Here is a 22388-nt window from a genome sequence, read left to right on the forward strand (position 1 = left end):
TCAGAAGCCTTTTCTTGAAATTTAAAATAAAGCTAGATTTCTAATGAAGTTTTTTCATAGACAGGCTTTTTAATGTTCGTAATATTTTAGACAACTATTCTTAGGGTGTTTCTTAATCGTTTTACATGTTTAAAATCATTATTAAATTTTTTGTGAACATCCCTATTGAGAACTATTGTATGAAAAATCAATAAATGAGGATCGAAATAGTTATCTTAAAAATAAGATATTGCAGGCTAGAATAGTAAAATAAGGTACTCTTAACTTAAATGTTCCTCAATATAACAAGAATATCACAACAAGCAGCACTTACCTTAGTCAGGTCATTTTCATGTTTGGAAACAAGTTCGTCCAACTTCTGGTCACATAGTTTATAATCATTTTCTAATTTTGCTTTTTCCCTATCTCTTTGTTCATTAGTTTCACTTGCAGATAATGTACGAATTACAGACATAAGAAGTCCACTCTAAAAATTCAAAAGTAGGTGTATATAACCTAAAATAGTGAATTTAAGAAATTGTTATATTTACCGTTTCTTTTCCGGGTTTTACTCCCCTAGGAGGTTTAATAGGGGGTGACTGATCCATTATTATATTTTATTAAACCCTATTTTCTGTTTATCAAAAAATATAAACACCCCTTTTTGACACCATTACTACTCTTCTTTTTTATTTTCAACGATCTGTCAGTGACATTTGAACTAATACTGGTAAAAAAAGTAAAAGTTAAATATTTTATATTTTTAACAGATACGGGTGCAGTACAAAAAGCCTTAAATATAGTAGAATTAATTAATAGTGAAATTGTTTACTATCATTATTTTAATTATTTATAATCGCTGAAGTTCATGTTTATTCAGGCGGTTGCTGTTGACCTATCTATAGATTATGACCATGACCATATGACCAATAACCAAGAAATTATGACATTTAAGTAATAATTTTGTTTGTTTTTATTTTCTAATTTGCATTTGCATATTGTGGTCTAAACTTTGTAAAACTTGTTATGTCCTACAAAAAACCTCATCATGAAATCAAATAACATATTTAAAAGGAGAATTATACAACAAATTGAGATATAATTGTTACGTCATTAATTAGAATGTTTATAAATAAACGAGAAGATCAACCAACATCTAAGTAAGTATACTTACTCAAGATTTATTTGTTTTACGGTAGAAGATCTAGTGTTTCTAGAAAAATATTCAGCAATTGAAAGTTCATATTTGATCAATACAAATTGTTGCTATGCAACTGAAGATTTGTTGTTGCACTGAAGTGCTCTTGGATTTATGCTCTTGTTCTTGGAGGAAGGGTTTATTATGCTAGAAATTAAGTGTTTAGCAGCAAGCAATATCTGCTTGGTACAAGAAGTAGACAATTTTCTATGTAATGTTCTTGTTTTCATATTCACATTGGACCTGTAATCTTCTACATTTTACACATTATTTTTCTTGTTTCACTTACAAAACTTTGTTATTTCCTAATTTTAGAGAATGTTAGAACTGCAATTACTATAGTTTACTATTTTTACTGTGAATAAGCCACAATTTTACTTTAAAATAATTTTATTTGATCACTCACAATTCAATGCCAAAGCTCTTAGTCTTCAGTATACACCTTTCTTTTTTGAAAATGATTATAAAAATCTTAAAAATGGTTTTAACTGCTTCGTTTGAATGAGTCTACCACTTTCTGAAAATTTTCAGAGTGCAGGTTGGACATGTTTCTGCACTCACAACACCTAAATTTGTAGCTCTTGCACTGTAGTCAACAATGTGTTCTGAAGCTCTTTCCTTGTGTCGTTTTTGTAATCAACTATTCTAAACTATGGTCTTAACTCACCAATAGATAGAACTTTGAGTCGCCTGAATGATTTGGACATCGATTTATTCTCTTCTTCCAGTAGAGTATTTAAAAACCGACTAAAATCAATTTTTCCGGTCAGCACTTATGTTTAATGTTTAATATTATATTTTCAGTAGATTTGTTAATTTTTGCCATGGACAATGCTTTTGTATTATGTAATTTATTAACTTTTTATTGTCTGTAGTTAGTTGATTAATGTCGGTTTATATTATATTATTATTATGTATTGTCACTGCATAACGTGGATTGTGTGTATGTTAAATTTAGTTTTATTGTAATGTACTTACTACAGTTTTATGCTGTCACACTTTCAGTTAATTCATTTAATTTTATTTTTGAGGGACCGCAGACGTTCGGAAACAATTAGCGTCTCTTTGCAAAAACAATGACGTCAACTTTGCAAAGTAACAAGACACTTACTCAACACACACACTACACATTACTCCCCTGACTTAGTAATAAGTTATACAATTACGTGGCTAAAGGTTCTAGTTCTAAACCAAAGCCAGAATCATAGAAAAAAAAATTTATTTTTTGTTTTTTTTTTACTGTTTTACTGGACTTTACTACTACTACTTTTACTTCTACTTATTGTTTATATATGTATATTTTTATGAAATTGGGGAAACCCGTAAATAAATAAATAAAAAATAAATAAATGGGAAATAAGCCACAGTTTAACTAAAAAAATGATTTTATTAACGTTTCGATGTCCAAATTGGCTGTCATCAAAATACAATATTTGTGAAAAGTCAACAACATTTGTCAAACTCAGAACAATCTGAGCCAATTAAAATAAACCACTTGTCATATCCAGTCAAAAATAATTGGAAACAATTATTGAAAATTTTAATAAAAATAATAATGGTATTAAAGCTGACCAGTGATAAAGCTAAAATCATCAAATTAAAATCAAGACATATGGAAGAAAATAATTATATATTGAACATCATGAAAATGCAAACCACAAAGAGGTTCGATTGTATAAAAGAACAAGCCTGGCCAAGATGTATGCCAATAACAGAGGATAGAGAACAGTTGTGGAAAGAGGGAGAGACTTATATCCAAAGGTGGGTGTTCTTGGCCGATTAGATAGATTAGAATTATTTTATAATTTCATAGTTATAGAGAGATATAGAGACAGTTGGGGAAAATGGCAAAAGTACTGATAAAAAGTACAGAAAATATACTAGAAAGCTAGGAGAAGAATACCAATTTCCAAACTTTGAACTGTTGAGTTGAAATGAACTGAAATGAGAGTAAGATTATCATTGAATAATAAATTTTAAAAGATACAGGTTTCATTTAGACCAAAGACAACATGTTTACTATAACATTCCCAGAACCTAGTAAGCATTTGAAAGTCCTGGAAATAATGATAAATCTTAGAGAATAACTAGCTAAACTAAATTTACAATCAAGATGCAGTAGAAATAAACCAAGACACATTAAATGCTACTAGGAGCACTCCCGAATCATAATTTACAATGTTTAAACTTTGGAAATCATGATTTGAGATTTACAATGTATATACATTGTAAATTATGATTCGGGAGTGCTGCTAGTAGCATTTAACGTGTCTTGGTTTGTTTAGTTCTACTGCATCTTGATTGTAAATTTAGTATAGGTTTATGGTTGTCAAAACACTTGGAATTATAACTAATTGGAGAAGATTGGAGAAGAATTATAAAACACTATAATTGAATTGAATGAAACTGGAATAGAGAAAGAGAAGTAATGATTGTGATATGAATAAAAATTGAAAAGTAATACCAAAAAATACAATAATAAAAATCTTATCACAGTGTTTTGTTATGTGTGTATTATACAGGGTGTCCCAAAAGTAGCGGGATAGTCGAATATTTCGTGAAATGAACATTGGATCGAAAAACTGAAAAATATGCGTTAATATTTTTCAAAAATCTATCGGATACCAAAAAACATGAAGCCGCCACTCTGCACCCTGGAGTGGGGAGTAACTTTAAAATCGTAAATAAGAACACCCTATTTTTATTGCAGATTTGGATTTCTTATATAAAAATAGGTAACTCTTATTCGAGACATTTTTTAGAATTCTGGGTAGATGACGGTATAGTCAGAAAAAACAATTTATAGTCATACCCTAGGTAAATTATACAAACAGTCTTATGTCTCAAGAAATACTCTAGTTTTTATCTTAAGTTCTGCTAATTAGTATTAAATTATTTGTGTGATGTCCGGTCCAAGGTATGCGCAACATTCTACGGTAGACCCACATTTCAAATGCGCTTCTCAAATAAAAGTTGCTAATTTTTACGTAAAGAATGGGGGTTCTTATTTTAACATTTTAAAGTTACCCCCACCCCTCCTCCACATCTGGTCATTCGATAGATTTTTGAAAAATATTAAACACATAGTTTTGGGAAACCCCATATGTATATTAATAATATTTTAATAAACATTTTGCTTTTTAGTGGCCACAGAATGTCATATATAAACCTTTTCCTGAAAACAGAATTAACATGTATACCAAGTTTAATAAGTAAATGTCTAGGAGATTATTACAATAATGCTTTATGTAATGGAGCAACATGGGTATTTGCTTTCTGGTGGATTCTACATATGGGCTTTAATAAGTGTCTTAATGTAAGTTTCTTTTAAAAAAAATATTTAAAGTAGAAGTTTTTAATAAGTTTTATAATGAAATATGGCAACAATATCAAATACATAGAATTATAATTCCATCTTTGCTTATTCTGTGAAATGTTATTCAGTTGTTTACAAGCCAAGTGAATGTCCATTCCGTGCAACTTAAATTTGATTATAAAATAAAAATTCCATTTTTATTCAGTTGCAATGCGAAGGCAAAACAATCTTACTTTTCAATTAGAATACGGAGCGCAGTCCAGCACTCTGAATCGACGATTTTAGACTCTTGTTGGAGTCTCATCGGAGAGAATGTAGGCGTGCTACTCCATACTCCAATTGACCAACACCGAGAGTTTATCCCCCACACCGCAACTGACGTGAATGGACTAGGTGACTAGCGTCATCTGGCAATTGAAAGATGAAGTAGTTTTCAATCCTAATAGTAATATTAATAATATTTAAAAATATTAAAATATTACTAAAAGATTTTTAAATTGAAAACTTATTGGTCCATTTCCTTGGTAACACCTCCATGGCTTCTAAAATTTGCAAGCCAGATGGATGCTGAAGCGAAGAAGGGGGGTGAATTGTTTCCGGGGTCGTGAATTGTAAGTTTTTGAATTCCCTCATCTGGCTTGCAAATTTTAGAAGCCATGGAGGAAATGGACCAATAAGTTTTCAATTTAAAAATCTTTTAGTAATATTTTAATATTTTTAAATATTATTAATATTGCTATTATGATTGAAAACTACTTCATCTTTCAATTGCCAGATGACGCTAGTCACCTAGTCCATTCACGTCAGTTGCGGTGTGGTGGATAAACTCTCGGTGTTGGTCAATTGGAGTATGGAGTAGCAGGCCTACGTTCTCTCCGATGAGACTCCAATAAGAGTCGAAAATTGTCGATTCAGAGGGCTGGACTGCGCTCCGTATTCTAATTGAAAAATAAGATGGTTTTGCCTTCGCATTGCAACTGAATAAAAATGGAATTTTTATTTTTTTATATTGGTCGTTACTTCTTTGAGTAACTAGGTCCATTTTCTGTTGGAATTTACCAACGTGAATGGGTCGTGAATTGTAAGTTTTTGAATTCCCTCTTGTCTTCTTCGCTTCAGCATCCATCTGGCTTGCAAATTTTAGAAGCCATGGAGGTGTTACCAAGGAAATGGACCAATAAGTTTTCAATTTAAAAATCTTTTAGTAATATTTTAATATTTTTAAATATTATTAATATTGCTATTAGGATTGAAAACTACTTCATCTTTAAATTTGATTGTTTTTAAACGCATAAATCGATTTAGAAACTGCCAATATTTTACAAATTTCATCTCTCTGTATTAGTTAAGTATAGCGATTATATAATTTATAGCTAATACAAGAATATTTGTATGACCTAAAATGTTAATTTGAATGTTACTTACTACAAGAAGTAAGTACAGTAAATGTTCACAATTACCCCTTAAATATTAAGCATGGGGTAAATGGAAACAATATGAGTTAAATGGGAATTATTTTATTACAAGTCTTACCATTTTCAAAATGCTGAGCAAGTACATACGGAAGAGAGAACCAACGAAATACTATTTGAATGAACATATAGGGAAGATGTTGCTCACTAAAGTATTCCACATTGCGTTATTTACAACCGCATAAAGGGTAGAAACATACGAACTGATAAGATGGAACTAGTGTGTCTACCGCATGGTCAGCCAAAATTGAAAACAATATTGTTAGATGTTTAACAGCCTAAGATTGTTGTTTACTTTTATCCCGTTTTTTAGTTTTTTTCTTAAAATTTCTGGGATAAATGGAAACTTTGAATATCTTATTTTGTTGTGACTTTTTCTTACTGGTTTTTAAGACATTCTACTGTAGACTTATTGTATAAGAGCCAAGAGCTTTTATTTTATTATAATATGAAACAGTATATTTTTAACTAAATTTAAAATGGTTAGATGTCATGAAATTTCAAATAGTGTTTCCAATTACCCACATTAACCCTACCATGATTTTTACATTATATTAGAAAATGTAAAAAAATACCAAATATTTTGGGACCATAGGCGTAACCAGGGGGTTTTGGGGGTTATTTTTGGGACGTACTTTGAGCTCTATACGCTTAACCCCATACCCCTCAGAGACCTTCCAGTAGTTGTAACCCCCCCTTAGGATCATCCTGGTTACGCCTATGTTTGGGACTCCAAAAAATCTGCAAAAAGTTTGCCACTACTGCCCCCGGGCTTCCCCCTAAAACTCCCCTCGTATGGGGGGAAACAGATTTATCAAGAATCTGTACTTTAAAAATAATATTTCCAACAAGAACGGAGGTTCCAGGAATCATAGGTTGTTTTAAATGCGTTCAAGGGATACATATTAACCAATTAACCAGTGAGATTTAAGGGATGTTGAGTGTTTCATATTGCGTTTGGATATTGTTTTGGTGTACGAGCCTGCTCAGTTACGCGCGCGCTATATCAATTGTTTAAGGCGGGAATGGTTTGAAAATTTTAAAATTTTCGATTTTTACTATCTAAAATGAAAGTATATATCTTCAAGAATACTCTCAAAAATTTAAGATTGATCAGAGATAAATTACCGGAAATACAGCATCTTGAATATCCCTAACGTCGGCTCGCTTTTGGGCTTGGCAGAGGGCTAATTTTCACCAAAATAATGCTTAAAATATTGGTTTTGTTAAAAAGTTCACTTAGATGCAACGTGGTACGACATGCAACATTACCAAATGTTAACATTATGGTAGTGCTAAAAGTTAATAACTTTAATTTTTCATGTTATTTTCCATATTGTAAAACAAATTTGCACCGTATTCCTATAGAGATCAGATCAGGAGCTAAAAAGTTAAGAAACAGTATTTTAGAGCTGCGGAGTGAATTCTGTATTTACCAACATCATGACAGCAGCACAAACATGTTTAAAATCTTTAAACCCGTTTATCTCAGAACTACTAATTTCGAGTTGTCAATTTATAGTAATAAGGCGACCATAATTTGTTTTAGCAGGGCCGTAACTACCTCTGGGGCAACCGGAGCCCCCTTTGATTGGCCGAGATATTACATTGATTGACAGATATTAACATAGATTTTAATGAAGAAAATAAAAATATGTATTTTGAAAGCCGATCCCAACAAAATATTTTCAAATGACACAATTTTAAAAAGACCTTTTAAAAATAACGCAACATAAAGTTTTAATTTTTCACTGGGGAAATTAGTATTTTCGACTAAAATGCAATTGGAATAGAACATTGGCCCCAGCTTAGCTCAGGTACCTTAGCCCGATAACTTAACATAAAAATTTAAATTATTACTTAGGAAATTAGTTATTTCGGCGTAATAAAACCTAAAATGCCATTGGAAGAGGGGGCCCGGGCTAAGATGGGGCCCCGGAGACCTTTCGTAAAGATATAAATTGTTACTGAGGAAGTTATGTTATTTTGGCGAAATAAAAAACTAAAATGCAACCGGACTAGGGGCCCCAGGTCACTGCTACTTTGTCTTAACCAATTTACTCCAGACCATACGGACCAGGATATTGGTACGTGAAAGGAACCACATGGTGCCACATATTGAAAAGAAAGATAAGGGTAAGATAGAATCAGCACATTAGGGTCAGTCCCCCAGTACACTGACCAGCTTCACTGAGTGTGTTTGGCTCACACTGCAGTTGCTTAATGCACTTTAAGATGCATTTACGTTCGCTTGGTTATTCGTTCGCTACAAAGTAAGACCATTTACATTGTAGCGAACGAACGCATTCGTTGATGATCCGTCCGCAATGTCAGATACAGATGAAGATGTAATCATTAGCGCTGTTAGTTTTATAGTTATTGCAGGACATGCTGAAAACAAAAGAGATAAGAGAGTGTGGTGTTCACACAGGAGGAAAAATGCGTTTTCAAGGGGTTAAATATAAAACATTTTCCGAACCCCACCCCTCTCCCGCTGGGGGCACATTCCACAGACCTCCCGGCAGGGGGCCCCAGATCACGTTTGCCCCGGGCCCCCAACATCGTAGTTACGGCCCTGTGTTTTAGTGTGTGTTATAAATTATTGTGAACAGTACATGTAATAAATTAAATAATAAGTGTTTAAAAAAGTTCAAAATAAAAACTAAGAAAATAAGGGGTTTGAATTAAAATAAAATAATAAATAAATAAGTAAAAACGAATTATTAAATATAAATGCATTTGATCTACTTCATTCTAAAAGCAGTTATTGTTGTCTATGATAGGGGAGCAAGGTATGCTAAATTTGCAGTCACTCGAGCGTTATGGGGACCTATTGGGTTGTGATTATTAGGTCCTAAAACCAAAAAAAGTTAAGTAAAATTTTCCATTTTAGTGGGGACTTTCCACTTTTTAATTAGATTTTCCATTTTCAACAATCGTTTTTTCCTATTATAGCGCCATCTATCCATAATTCGAAAAAACGTTTCTAATAAAAGTTGCTTATTTTTACGTAAAGAATCCAAATCTGCAATAAAAATTTGGGGGTCCCATTTAAGATTTTAAAGTAACCCTCACCCCGCCTCCGTAAGTTGTCGTGTTTGGTACCATTCGATAGATTTTTCAAAAACATTTTGAAAGTGTATTTTGCAGTTTTTCGATCTGATGTTCATTTTGCGAAATATCGCGGGGTTTGTGTTTAAAATTTTAAATTTGCCCCCAACACCTCTCCGTGGGGGGTCATGTGTAGTACCATTCGATAGATTTTTGAAAAATATTGAAGACGTATTTTTTAGTTTTTCGATCTGACGTTCATTTCGCGAAATATTCGCTTTTTTGTGAAACTTTTGACTCGCCCATTTCCTTACGTCAGATTTTTGAAATGTACACTCTTTTTCATGTACTTAACATACCTTATCTTAATCTGACAATTTCGAGAATTTTTAGGGAAAGATTTTTTTTCGGGCCCCCCTTAACGAACTTCCCTGTGTTAAGAGCCAATATAATATAGTAGAGGTTCATCTGCAGGGTACCAGGTTTCTCCCCATATGATAATCTGACGCGCTCGATTAACTGCAAAAATCCCCGCTGGGGCTCCCCTACCACTATGACTATTTGATCTATTTCATGTTTTTAGGCTCTATTCAAGAGATTGAAATTTAAACAATTTGAACGCGATAGACTGATTAATACCCTATGGTATTTAGGATTTTATGGTACAGGTCTAGTATACTGTGGAGCAGCTCTTTCTCAAAATGAGGTGGAACTGTTCAACTTCAAAAATATGCACGTACCTGCTAATAACAACCTCCCAACTCAAGTTGTACTTGGGTACACTTTGATCTTGACTTTTTATTTACATACAAGTATCTGGGAAGGTATCACCAAAGCACATGTTGTGAATATGCTTGCTTACTTGTTTCTGTTTTTATTTATGCTATCTTCGTATATTTTAAGGTAAATATTGTATTTATGGATATACTATAAGTAACTAGAACTACTATTAAAACAACTGAATATGTGGTACGTCTTGCTTACAAAATTTGAAACAATTAATAGTACGAGATCCCACTGCAGAGTCACTACCTTCATAAGTTAGTTAATTAACATCACAGATTTATATAAATTTATTAATAGCAGAATATATTGATAACAGATTGTCAGTCAAAAAGTGGACGCAAATAGTTTTAATTAAATTAATAGTAATTCATTTGTGAAAAGAAAAGCGTTCATCATGAGGTTTATGATGCTTTTTTTTTATAAAAACCTGAAGCTATTTTTTTTAATACGATGATATAGTTCTTCCATTGTATCTTTGTACGTGCAATTACTTTTTATATTAGGTCTCTTTTTTACTCACAGAAACTATTATCGCAAAATTAAGCTGCTTGTCCATAGAAATCACAATAAGTTAAATAAGGATAAACAATATAAGTCTTTGATACCTTGTTTACTATAAATTTTGACTTTTATCATTTTCAGTGACAGTGACATTAACGCATTTTTGATATTTAGGTATTTGTTTTTTTCATTTTATTTTCTAACCTACAAATTATCATTATATTGACCGTACATATCAGTGATAATCATATGATGATGTTCTTGGTACTTATAGTAATAAAATATATGTTATGAAAATAACTTTTATGTTTCTTTAATGTTTTTAGAGTCGTGGAAATATCCTTTTCGCTTTCTGCTTTGATCAGTATTGCACAAGTGGTTGCACAGATCACCAGGGGTCTTTTTGTGATTTTGGATCAGAAATGCTTTTATTATAAGTTGTTTATAGCTGCGCTGTTTGTAGTAACGTTTGCTATACAGTAAGTAAAGAAGATAAACTATACAATAGTTGAATGTTGCATAAATATTGTAAAAAAATGTAGAATTTTGGTAGTTGAGTATAGTTCGTTGCCAATTCTAAGAGATGCGAAAAATATTACGCAGTGCAACTTTATTAGAAATCAACGATAAACAAATTAAAAATGAGTGATTATGATATTTACAGAATTATACAGAATGATATAACAGAATTTAATAGTAGGGGAGGAAAGTATGCTAAATTTGCATGGGGACTCGAGCATGGGGTATCGAGCGCTATGGGGACCTATTGGGTTGGGAAAGTAGGTCCTAAAACCAAAAAAGTTAAGTAAAATTTTCCATTTAAGCGGGGACTTTCCATTTCCAATCGTTTTTTTAGATTATTGCTCCATCTATCCATATTTCGAAAAATTGTCTGGAATAAGTTACTTTTTTTTGACGTAAGGAATCCAAATCTGCAATAAACAATGGGATTATTATATATGGGAAATTAAGATTTTAAAGTAACCCCCACCCCACCTCCGTGGGGGTCGTGTTGTCATTCGTGGTGTCATTCGATAGATTTTTTAAAAATATTGAATACGTGTATGTTGTATATCAGTTTTTCTGATGTTCGTTTCGCAAAATATCGCGGGGTTCCTATTAAAAATTTTAAATTTACCCCTCACCCCTCTCCGTGGTGGGTCGTGTTTGGTATCTTTCGTTAGATTTTTGAAAAATATTGAACAAGTATTTTTTAGTTTTTCGATCTGACGTTTATTTCTCGAAATAATCGCCTTTTTCTTGTGAAACTTTGTGCCCGCCCATTTCTTTATGCCCCGCTCAAACCGTCAGATTTTTGAAATATACAGTCTTTTGCATGTACTTAACTTACCTTATCTTAATTCACGATTTCGAGTTTTTCTAAGGATAGATTTTTTTCGGGCCCCCCTTAACGAACACCCCTGTATTTAGATCCAATATGTGTTAGGGGTACAATTACAGGGTACAAGGTTTTCCCCATGTGATAATCTGACGCGCTCGAGTAACTGCAAAAATCCCCGATTTGGCTCCCCTACATAAGTGAGGGATATTAAAACCATTATTTTCAATGTATATTGTGCGTTTTGAATTTCTCGTTTGAATTTCTATAAAAAAAATCATTTTTTTAGTGTTTGTTTCGGCAGGTATGTTACAATACCTCTAGCCAATATACTAGAGGGGTCCGATAAGTATAGTTAGTTCAAAACCTCGTGAACCTCGTAAATACGCATGCCCGAAAAAATAAATGGACCCTAAAAACATGCACCATTTTAATTTCATAGGAAATTAGGCGACAGGGTAGGATTTGCACATGCTAATGAGGTCGAGTATTTCCAATAAACATGAGATATTATGTTTCTCTAATCTTAAACATTCCAGTTTTAGTCATCGCATTTTTATTTTATCTCACATTGAAAGATGGATCTAATAAAAATTTACGACTTCCCATCTTCACTGCCGATAAAAATTGCTGTGTAGTGTGTAAAAATGTAAAATATTTACATTGCACTTATTTGGCTTATAATAATAATAATATCGTATGGCATTTTTGCCGGGGAGATCCTTTCGGATAGTTCCAGCGCCAATTACATCTTTAACCCTGTTTTAAGTAACTAGTGTCGATGTACACTAGCCCAGGGGGACCGACGGCTTAACGTACTCTCCGAGGCACGGTGAGACGGCTCGTGTCATTGTTGGAAATGAAAATGGTTTGTCTTTGGCAGGGATCGAACCCACGTCTACTGGCGTATGAGGCCAGCGTTTATGCCGTTACCCACGGCCGCTCAATTTAGCTTATAAATAAATCTTTTAAGAACTGAAAAAAATCTAGAGGACAAATAAATAAATAACAAATCAATGTATGATAAAAAAAATAGTAGGATTTTGGTTTTAAATTCAGCAAAATAAGCTTATACGAGACGAAAACCTCGAATTCCTTGAGAAAAATATTCCCATGAGATTTTTTGCATTATCACTTTCATAAAATACCGCAGAATAGTATTCAAGAAGTCGCCCATACAAAAAATGGTCCTAATTTATTAAACGTTTTGTATAAATCCTTTTTTTAGGTTCTCATAAGGGCGCCTCAAACAACTAAAAACGATGTTTTAAAATCAGATAAGCCCAAACTTAAGTATCAGAAACTCATAGAACAAGGTTTGGTGAATTCTTAGAGTCAACTTTAGAAAGATCAACTTTAGAGAAAAATTAAAATAAACCTTTTTTATTCAGAATGATTAAAAAACCGAAAAAAATTTTGTCCGGGCAGATGAAATTGATTTATACAATTTGTTTAATAGTCCATGTGGTGAGACCGCTCCCGTCTGGAAAATTTCTGATTCGGTTTCCTATTCAAAAATGTCCCCTTTAAACAAATATGAAGGGTGCTGGGCGCAATTTTTGGGCAGAAATTGTTTAAAAAATTTTTTTAACAAATACAAAAGATCACGTTTTTTTGCTCCATACCATATATTTTTAAGTTTCATGGGTCATTTTGCCATATTTTCGTAAAAGGTTTTTAATATGGTGTTTATACCAATACGCATCAAATTTACTAAGCGAAACAGACGTATCTCGTGTTGTTGAAGCTGTTTCATTCGAGATACGTCTGTTTCGCTTAGTAAATTTGATGCGTATTGGTATAAACACCCTATTAAAAAACCTTTTACGAAAATATGGCAAAATGAGATACGCCCTTTTGACTTAGGAGGGCAGTATAAGCGACTTAAAGTCTGAAAAATGCCACAATACGCATTTTCGAGGCTTAAAAACTCATATTTAAATTAGTATTTTTGAGGTTGTCATATACTTAAATTGAAGTTTAAACATTCAGCTTCAAGATTCTTAAGGGTGATCGCGTCTGACGTTAATTTAAATCGTTGTTTTTTAATTGTTAAATATGCATATCCATCTGATTTTTTTGCCGGTGCGGCGCGCTCTATTCCAAAAATCTCTTATTTTTCTCCGAAAAATATTTTTTGTAGATTTTTGCGACATTCTAAATAAAAAAGTTTTTTGACATTTTTCTCAAAAGTTAATAGTTTTAAAGTTACAAGCGATTTAAAAACCGAAAATACGTTTTTTGTCATTTTTCGGATTTTAAATCGCTTATAACTTTAAAACTATTGACTTTTGAGAAAAATGTCAAGAAACTTATTTTATTTAAAATATCCCAAAGAATCTAGAAAAAATATTTTTTGGAGGAAAATAGAAGATTTTTGAAATAGAGCGCGCCACACCGGCAAAAAAATCGGATCAACATGCATATTTAAAAATTAAAAAACAACGGTATAAATTAAAGTTAGACGCGATCACTCTTCAGAATCTTGAAGATGAATGTTTAACATTCAAATTAAGTACCTGGTAACCTCAAAAATATAATTTAAATATGAGTTTTTAAGCGTCAAAAATGCGCATTTTCGCATTTTTCAGATTTTAAATCGCTTATAACTCGAAAACTATCAATTTTTGAGAAAAAATACAAGATACCTTTCTTGTTTAGAATGACCCAAAAAACCTAAAAATATATATTTCAGAGCAAAACACGTGACTTTTTGTATTTGTTTAAAAAAATTGTTTAAACAATTTTTGCCCAAAAATTCCTCCCGGCACCCTTCAGATTTCTTTAAAGGGGACATTTTTGAATAGGAATCCACAAAGAATCCGAATCAGAAATTTTTTCAGACGGAAGCGATCTCACCACATGGACTATAAAAACAATTATTGTTTAAATAAATTAGAACCACTTCTGCTGGTATTTTTTTAAGACGAAATAGCTTAAATACAAAGTTATCAATTAATAATCACAAAAAAAATAAAAATATTAAAGCTAGTAAAAATATATCACTAACGCAAAAACTAGTTCGTCTCTGTCTCTCTACGATAAGGCACTGAAGAGAACTACATGTTTTTAGAAATGCATGATATATCATTGTTTCGTTCGTAGATCAACGTCACTAAATGATTACGTCAGGTCCACGACATTATGAATTACCAATATATATTTAGCTTAAAGAAGAAAAACGAAAATTTTGGAAAAGTGGCGATTTATTTCTCAACATAGTCTCCGGTTAGGTCGATACACTTGTTTGAAAAATACGTTTTCTCGAGGCTACAAAGTAGGCCCCCGTGGCGGCGATAACCTCCTCATTCACTTAAATTTCTTCCTGGTGACTTTTTCAAGTTTGGAAACAAAAAGAAGTCACACGGGGCCAAGTTAGGAAAATACGGGGGGTGGGACAGCAGTTCGTATCCCAACTCAACCAATTTGGCCATGGCGACGGCGGAGGTATGAACCGGTGCTTTTTCATGGTGAAAGAGCATTTTTTTCTTCACCGAATAGGGTCGGATTTTCTATATATTATATTATTTCTATATATAGAATAATTCGGAATAGTAGAGCCAGGTGACTGTTTTGTCCCTCTGCAGGTAATCGATGTAGACCACACCTTGTGAATCCCAAAACCGGTGGCCATCACCTTTCCGGCCGATAGGACAGTCTTAGCCTTCTTCGGAGCATGTTCGTCTGGTGACGTCCACTGTTTCGATGTTTCCTTGGCCTCTGGTGTGTACCAATGGGTTCATGTTTCTTCGACGGTTACGAAACGACGTAGAAACGCTTTCAGATTACGCTTAAACAGCGTAAAACACTGGTCTAACGTGGTCGGTCACACGGTTGCGCTTGTCCGGAATGAGCAAATGCGGCACCCATTTCATGACACAAATTTTATGCAGAATATGACCCGCGTGGTCTTTTGAGATGCCTACTGTCTCAGCGGCCGGTCAATACGAGAACGTGGATGGTTTAACCACGTTGAAACTGGTTAAACCGATTTTTGACGGTTGCTATCGAATGAGAAGAGTCGCCGTACACACTATCCGAGCGTTCTGTAATTTCGATGTGCGATTTACCTTCCATAAGTTCTTCCTCCTCCTCTTTATAAGCAATTATGCTTGTTCATTGGCGGATACTTATCTGCCAGGTAAGAGTACGGCAGATAAAGTTAAAACCAATAAATAGACAAAAGTAGTAAAAGTAGAAGCATGCGTATTTGCAGATGATATAGTACTTATAGCAAAAACAGAAAAAGACCCTCAAAAGAACGTGACAATATGGACAGAAGAATTAAAATCGTACAGCTTAAGAGTAAACACCAAGAAAACTAAAGTGATGGTAGTAACAAAAAGCAAAACAAAAATAAACATTAACATTGAAGGAAATAGAATCGAACAGATAGAAGTATACAAGTATTTAGGGATAAGTTTGAATAATAAAGGGACACAAGAAGACGAGATTTTTACCAGAATAAATTCAGCAACTAGAATATATCATGTACTATACAAAAACTTCTTGAACAGAAAAGAAATAACAACAAAAACAAAAATGATTGTATACCAAACAGTGCACCAACATGTATTAACCTAAGGGGAAGAAAACTGGGTACTCGACGAAAAACAAACAAAGCGACTGCAAGCAAGCGAAATGAAATACTCGAGGAAAGTGCTGGGTGTTAGAAGAACAGACAGAAGAAGAAACGAAGACATTAGACAAGAACTAGGAACGAAGTCACTAAAGGTTAATGTAGAAGAAAAGAAACTGAAATGGTGGGGACACATGATCAGAATGAACGAAAGTAGACAGGTGAAAAGATATGGGAAGCGAGAAAAATAGGGAAAAACCGTAGAGGACGACTAAGAAAAACATGGAATAATAGCATAAGCGAGATTCTCGAAGAAATAGGGAAGACATGGAGTGAGGCCCAGGAACTAGCTAGAGACAGGAAAGAGTGGCGTAAATTTGTAGAAAAAACTTGAGAGAGGTTGTACACCTCGACACTTACGGGTATAATAGGTTTTCGATTATGTATGTAAATAGAGAAAAGACCTTTTTTCGTCCAGCTATAAATGCATTTTAACTTTTTAGTTTCATCCAAATATAGAAAAAGTAACCTGTAGAGTTTAATAAATAGAGCGATCAAGTTAATAAGTCTCTCTGTCTGCCTGTTAGAAGCTATAAACTTCGGAAACCCATCTCTTATAATTTTCAACGCGGTATACTTACTTATTTTTTAGGTATTATAGATAATATTAAATAAAACATTAAATTTGTGTTTTTTAGTGTGGCCATTTATTTCATTGTGATACCACTGACTTTTATAGTGCCTCTTGGTATAAGGATTCTGTCGGATTATCCTAACATTCTTTTACTGTTTTTGTTCTTTAATCTACTGGGATGGATGATTAATGAAATATACCAGTCAGTAAGTAGAGATGTTTAATTCTAAGTAGATTCGCCAATAGTTTAAGGTAAGGTTACTTACTATAAATTTAAGTTGCAAAAGCGAATGGGATAAAGGCTCATTTCTAAGCTAAGCCAAAATAGTATTAAATGATACGCAGAGTGTTCTAAAACAGCGTAAGAAGCTGGAAAATTAGTTTACAAACCTAGAACTAAACCATCAAAGGGCCTGAGCAAAATGCCACTCATTTTTCGAGCAGAAACTAACCCTATTGGAAAACGACCTCAGTCAGACGAACAAAAAAATGGGGACAAAATATTGGCAGATAGTCAAGCTACCTTGAAAGCAGTGAAATTACGTGTGATCACTGTGAAAGGAGTGAAATATCAGTGATATGAGAATTCTTAGAGAAATTAAATAAACAGAAAGAAAGCAAGGTCAATTTCGGAACAAGGAAAATATGAGACAAAAAATGTATGGGTAGTTAAAAACTGCGAAGAATCAGAACTGCTACTTTTAAAACTACCTTCAACTTACATAAAAGAAATAACAAACTCTTTCAGGAAAACAAACTTTTCAACAACAACAAAAACCAACAGCGTTTATTGGACTAAAAGGAAATATGTAAAATGTGGCAAACGTACATACTAGACCAGCGATTCTCAATCTGTGGTACATGTACCACTGGTGGTACAATTCATTACTTGCGGTGGTACACAAAACACAAAAAAAATTAAAATAGTAGTACTTAGTAAGTCTTCATAATACACTCTAAAAATACAGGGTGTAACAAAAATACAGGTCATAAATTAAATCACATATTCTGGAACCAAAAATAGTTCGATTGAACCTAATTTACCCTAGTACAAATATGCACACAAAAAAAGTTACAGCCCTTTGAACTTACAAAATAAAAATCGATTTTTTCCGATATGTCGAAAACTGTTTGAGTTTTCTTATTGAAAATAGGCATGTGGCATTATTATGACCGGAAAATCTTAAAAAAAAAATTCTGCACCTCATAAAAATTTTATGGGGTTTTGTTCCTTTAAACCCCCCAAACTTTTGTGTACGTTCCAATTAAATTATCATTGTTGCACCATTATTTAAACACAATGTTTTTAAAACTTTTTTGCCTCTTAGTAATTTTTCTAACTAGTTTTTATCGAAATATTTTGAATATTTGTCAAATCCACCACATATTTGTATACTGTTAAGTACGATTATAGAGACCCTATAATAATATGAAAATTTATTTATAAATTACAGATTTTATAAGTATATTTTGAACCATATTAAAAAAGAAGCCACATCTCTATAAAAGGTGCCTTATCGGAAAAATACTAAGAGGCAAAAAAGTTTTAAAGACACTGTTTTCAACTAGTGGTACCGCAATAATAGCTTAATTGGAACGTACACAAATATTTGGGGGGTGTAAAGGCACAAAATCTCCATAAAATTGTTATGTTAACCTATTAAAAAAGAAGCCGCATCTCGATTAAAACTGGTACATATATCTAAAAAATACTAAGATGCAAAAAAGTTTCAAAAATATTGTATTTAACTAACGGTACCACAATAATAATTTAATTGGAACGTACATAACAGTTTGGGGGGGGGGTTTAAGAGAACAAAACCCCCATAAAATTTTTATGGGGTGCACAAATTTCACTATAATTTCTTTTTAAGATGTTCCTGCCATAGTCATGCCACATGTACATTTTCATTAAAAAATCTCCAATAGTTCGATATATCGGAAAAAATCGATTTTCATTTTGTAACTTCAAAGAGCTGTAACTTTTTTTGTGTGCATATTTGTACTAGGGTAAGATAGGTTCAAACGAACTATTTTTGGTTCCAGAATATGTGATTTAATTTATGACCTGTATTTTTGTTACACCCTGTATATGTGGTACCAAAAATAATAAAAAGAACTGTAGATGGTACATGACTCAAAAAGTTTGAGAACCGCTGTACTAGACCTTTTCTGACAATCTTAACGTACAGGTTTATGATAAAAACACCATTAACTGGACCAGTGCCGGTTTATGCACTGGGCGCTTGGGGCGGGCGCCCAGGGGCCCGGGCCCCGGAGGAGCCCGTAGAGACCCGTTCCTTTTACTAATAAAAAAGTAAAGTACGCTAAATAATCTACGTATTTTCCAAAATAGAAAAAAAACGACGAAATACCTGCGATTTCCAAATGGATTTTAAGACTGATGACTTTATAAAAACTGCGAACTTTTAAACCAAACAGTGTTTTCTTAGAACGTTATAAAAAATGTTTGAAGATGGAGAAAAAGCTTATTATAGAAGATTAAATAAAAGCAACTTTCATAGATAGAGGAAAACCCAATGGAGGCAAAGAAAAGAGAGATTGGCTAATATACGGCGCAAGTGTTAAAGCTGTTTATTGTTACCCGTGCAAATTATTTTCAATTGAAAAAATAGTTTAACTGAGTTTGGATGGACCCACTGGAAACATTTGAATATTTTGCTCAAATCTCACGAAGAAAGAAAATCTCATCTGAACTCTATGATTACATTAATAACAAGATCATCATTGATTGGAGTTATAGACGCTGTCTTGAAAGAGCAAGTAAAATGCGAAGCTAACTATTGGATAAACGTCCTAAGAAGAGTTGTTGTCACTACTAAATGACTTGCTTCTCAAGGACTAGCTTTCCGTTGATGCAATGAGGATTTAACGAGTCGCCATAAAGGAAAAATTATTAAATACAGTTGTCTTGTATACTTAGCTAAATTTGACTACTTCTTAGCTGAGCATTTACAACGGAATGCGAATAAATGAAAAGATTCATTTAGCTATCTGTTTCACCAAATTTGCCATGAATTTTTGGAAGTAATGAAATCAAAGCTTGTAGAAACTTTTGACGCTGTAAATGCTTTAGTTAAAAACTAGGGACCCATCAAACCTATTTTTTCAGTTAAGCAATAACAGAGACGAAAAATTAGCAATTAAAATTGAAGGCAAGACACTGCAGAATAAAATCTTTGAGACAGCTCTATTGACACTGATTTGGACAAAAACTTTGGAACGAGTTAATGCAAAAGCAATACGTGAACGTGAAGAAACTGTGGACTTAAACGTGTCAATTGGAGTAGAAATAATGACATCTATTTTGAGATTTGTTGGAGACGTAAGAAATATGTCAAGCGAAATTGAAGTAGAGGCCAAAAATATTTTTTTGCGAAGACCTGGATATATGCTACAAAGATGTTACATCAGCTGTTAGATGATTTTCTACGCTAGATAAATAAGCAGTCACGACCTCAATTAAAACTTTATACTTATGTGAAATATAAAATATATGTTGATGAAACCAAAGAGAACTTGCATAATGAAATTACCCTTTCTATAACATTATGCCAAAAGTTAAAGAAACATTTATAAAATTTGGTATCATCCAGGATGTAAAGATTGTACCTAAAGGTAACATTTCCCAATATTTTAGCTTTACTGCAAGTTTATTTCACGATACCAACTTCTAATGCATTAGGCGAGCGGTCTTTTTCGGCTTTAAAAAGAATAAAAATATATTTAACGCCAAATTTGGGTTAAGAAAATCTAGACGCATATCACTATTGTACTATAGAAAATGAAGACCTCGAGCAACTGAATTGTGATAGTATTATCTGACAGATTGCTAATGCCTAGTCAAGCAAAAAAGTGATCTAATTTTTGTCATATGTATTTTTTAGAATATATTTTTTTGTTTGTCATGTGTTGTTTTGTGTAACTTTCTGTTTTTTTATACGTTTTTAAATGTATTTTTTGGAATATTTTTTACGTTTGCTATTCTTCTTGTTTGCTAAAAATTGTGTATGGATTTTACGTTTATAAATACATGAATGTGTTTTCTTGTAAAAAAATCTGACGACGAATAGCAATTAATGGGGCGCCTAAATATTCAGCGCCCAGGGCCCGAAGTTAGGTTAAACCGGCACTGAACTGGACCGTCAATATTAGAAGTAGAATAAGTAATATCTATGTTGTTCTGAAGCTATTTCCTTGTGGCATTTTTATGATTAACTATTTAAATGGGAAATAAGCCACAATAGGGACCTTGCACATTTTTTTATTACATAATAATGTTCAGTTTTGTTTAAAAATGAGATTTCCAAAATTTCACGCTTCAAAAACTCGTAATAACTTAGAAATACATATTTAAAGTCTTCTGCGGTATCAAATAGTTCAAACGACCCGTGACGTCACATAGTTTTACATTAGTTTTTATTATGGTTATATTTCGCTGTGTCTAGGTACACGCTAACGTGTACGCAAATAAAAAAGTTAGTACACGCGAATTAAACTTCATCAAGCCAGTGACGTCATTATTTAGCGTGCGCAGTGGCTGTATATTTTGGTACAAGCTATTTTGATATGTTTAGTGTTTGTTTGATAGAAAAAATTTGTTTAGGGAAGGGAAGCAGAACTATTCAGATGTTTCAAACTTAACTGTAATAAATCAATGTATATATAAAAGTATATATTATTTAGGTTAGCAAAATAAATATATGTATTTAGTTGACATAACACGTACAAAATATTGTTAAAATAATTTTTATACGTAAGGTAATTATTATAATCAACTATTCTAAATGGGAAATAAGCCACAATTTAACTAAAAAAATGATTTTATTAACGTTGCGACGTCCAAATCGGATATAATTGTCAAAATACAAAAATTAGTCAGATTAAATAAATTATTAGAAAAAATTTTTTACTAGGCAACAACATTTTTGTTTAATTTAATAATATTCTGTATTTTGACAACGACGTCCGATTTAGACGTCGAAACGTTAATAAAATCATTTTTTTAGTTAAATTGTGGCTTAGTTCCCATTTAGAATAGTTGATTACAAAAATGCCACAAGGAAATAGCTTCAGAACAAGTTAATTATTATTGTGAAAGCTTTAGGTCTTCCTTTTATTTTAATTTTGGACGGTAAAACTATTTCACTTATAATTAAAAAAATATATATTAATTTATAGTCTCTTAACTTTTTCATACTGTTTTAAAATGTTGTTAAACTCATTAAAACAACTAAATAATTGTACACACTGCATAGTTAATTTAAAAACAAACCTAAACAAATAAAAAATAAGAAATCTCTTCACTAATCAATATTAAAATTAAAGTGTAAACACAACGCGATTAAACAAATTACAACACTCTGACACTCTATTTTTTTAATTTCCGTACACGTTAGCGTGTACCTAGACACGTTATATTTAGCGTTATATTTAGGTATATTCTTCTTCTCCTTCTTTAGTTTATTGGCCTCCACCTACTTGGGTATTTGGCCAGCTCGTCGTCGGAGAA

The 22388-nt window shown here is 32.6% G+C and overlaps 2 protein-coding genes across 3 annotated transcripts in view; one reads left to right on the top strand and one right to left on the bottom strand.

Annotated features, from left to right (window-relative positions):
* Positions 1 to 698, bottom strand: part of LOC114346913 (exocyst complex component 4) — a 61966-nt gene extending 61268 nt beyond the window's left edge. The window contains exons 1-2 of the mRNA XM_028297681.2: positions 531 to 698; positions 314 to 466 (exon numbers count right to left, since the gene is read on the bottom strand). Coding sequence (XP_028153482.2) covers positions 314 to 466; positions 531 to 587 — 210 coding nt within the window. The 5' untranslated portion in view covers positions 588 to 698. The remainder of the gene's footprint in view (positions 1 to 313; positions 467 to 530) is intronic.
* A 189-nt stretch (positions 699 to 887) lies between these two features.
* Positions 888 to 22388, top strand: part of LOC114347014 (probable RNA-directed DNA polymerase from transposon BS) — a 47865-nt gene continuing 26364 nt past the window's right edge. The window contains exons 1-5 of one of the 2 annotated variants that reach the window (XM_028297782.2): positions 888 to 1139; positions 4322 to 4493; positions 9600 to 9919; positions 10630 to 10782; positions 16920 to 17061. In XM_028297782.2, the coding sequence (XP_028153583.1) occupies positions 1102 to 1139; positions 4322 to 4493; positions 9600 to 9919; positions 10630 to 10782; positions 16920 to 17061 (825 nt within the window). In that variant the 5' untranslated portion in view covers positions 888 to 1101. Of the gene's footprint in view, positions 1140 to 2384; positions 2939 to 4321; positions 4494 to 9599; positions 9920 to 10629; positions 10783 to 16919; positions 17062 to 22388 lie in introns of those variants that run through there. The other variant, XM_050641974.1, reaches the window with a different exon arrangement.

This window comes from Diabrotica virgifera, chromosome 1 (assembly GCF_917563875.1).
Source record: "Diabrotica virgifera virgifera chromosome 1, PGI_DIABVI_V3a".
In the NCBI taxonomy this organism is placed as follows: Eukaryota; Metazoa; Arthropoda; class Insecta; order Coleoptera; family Chrysomelidae; genus Diabrotica; species Diabrotica virgifera.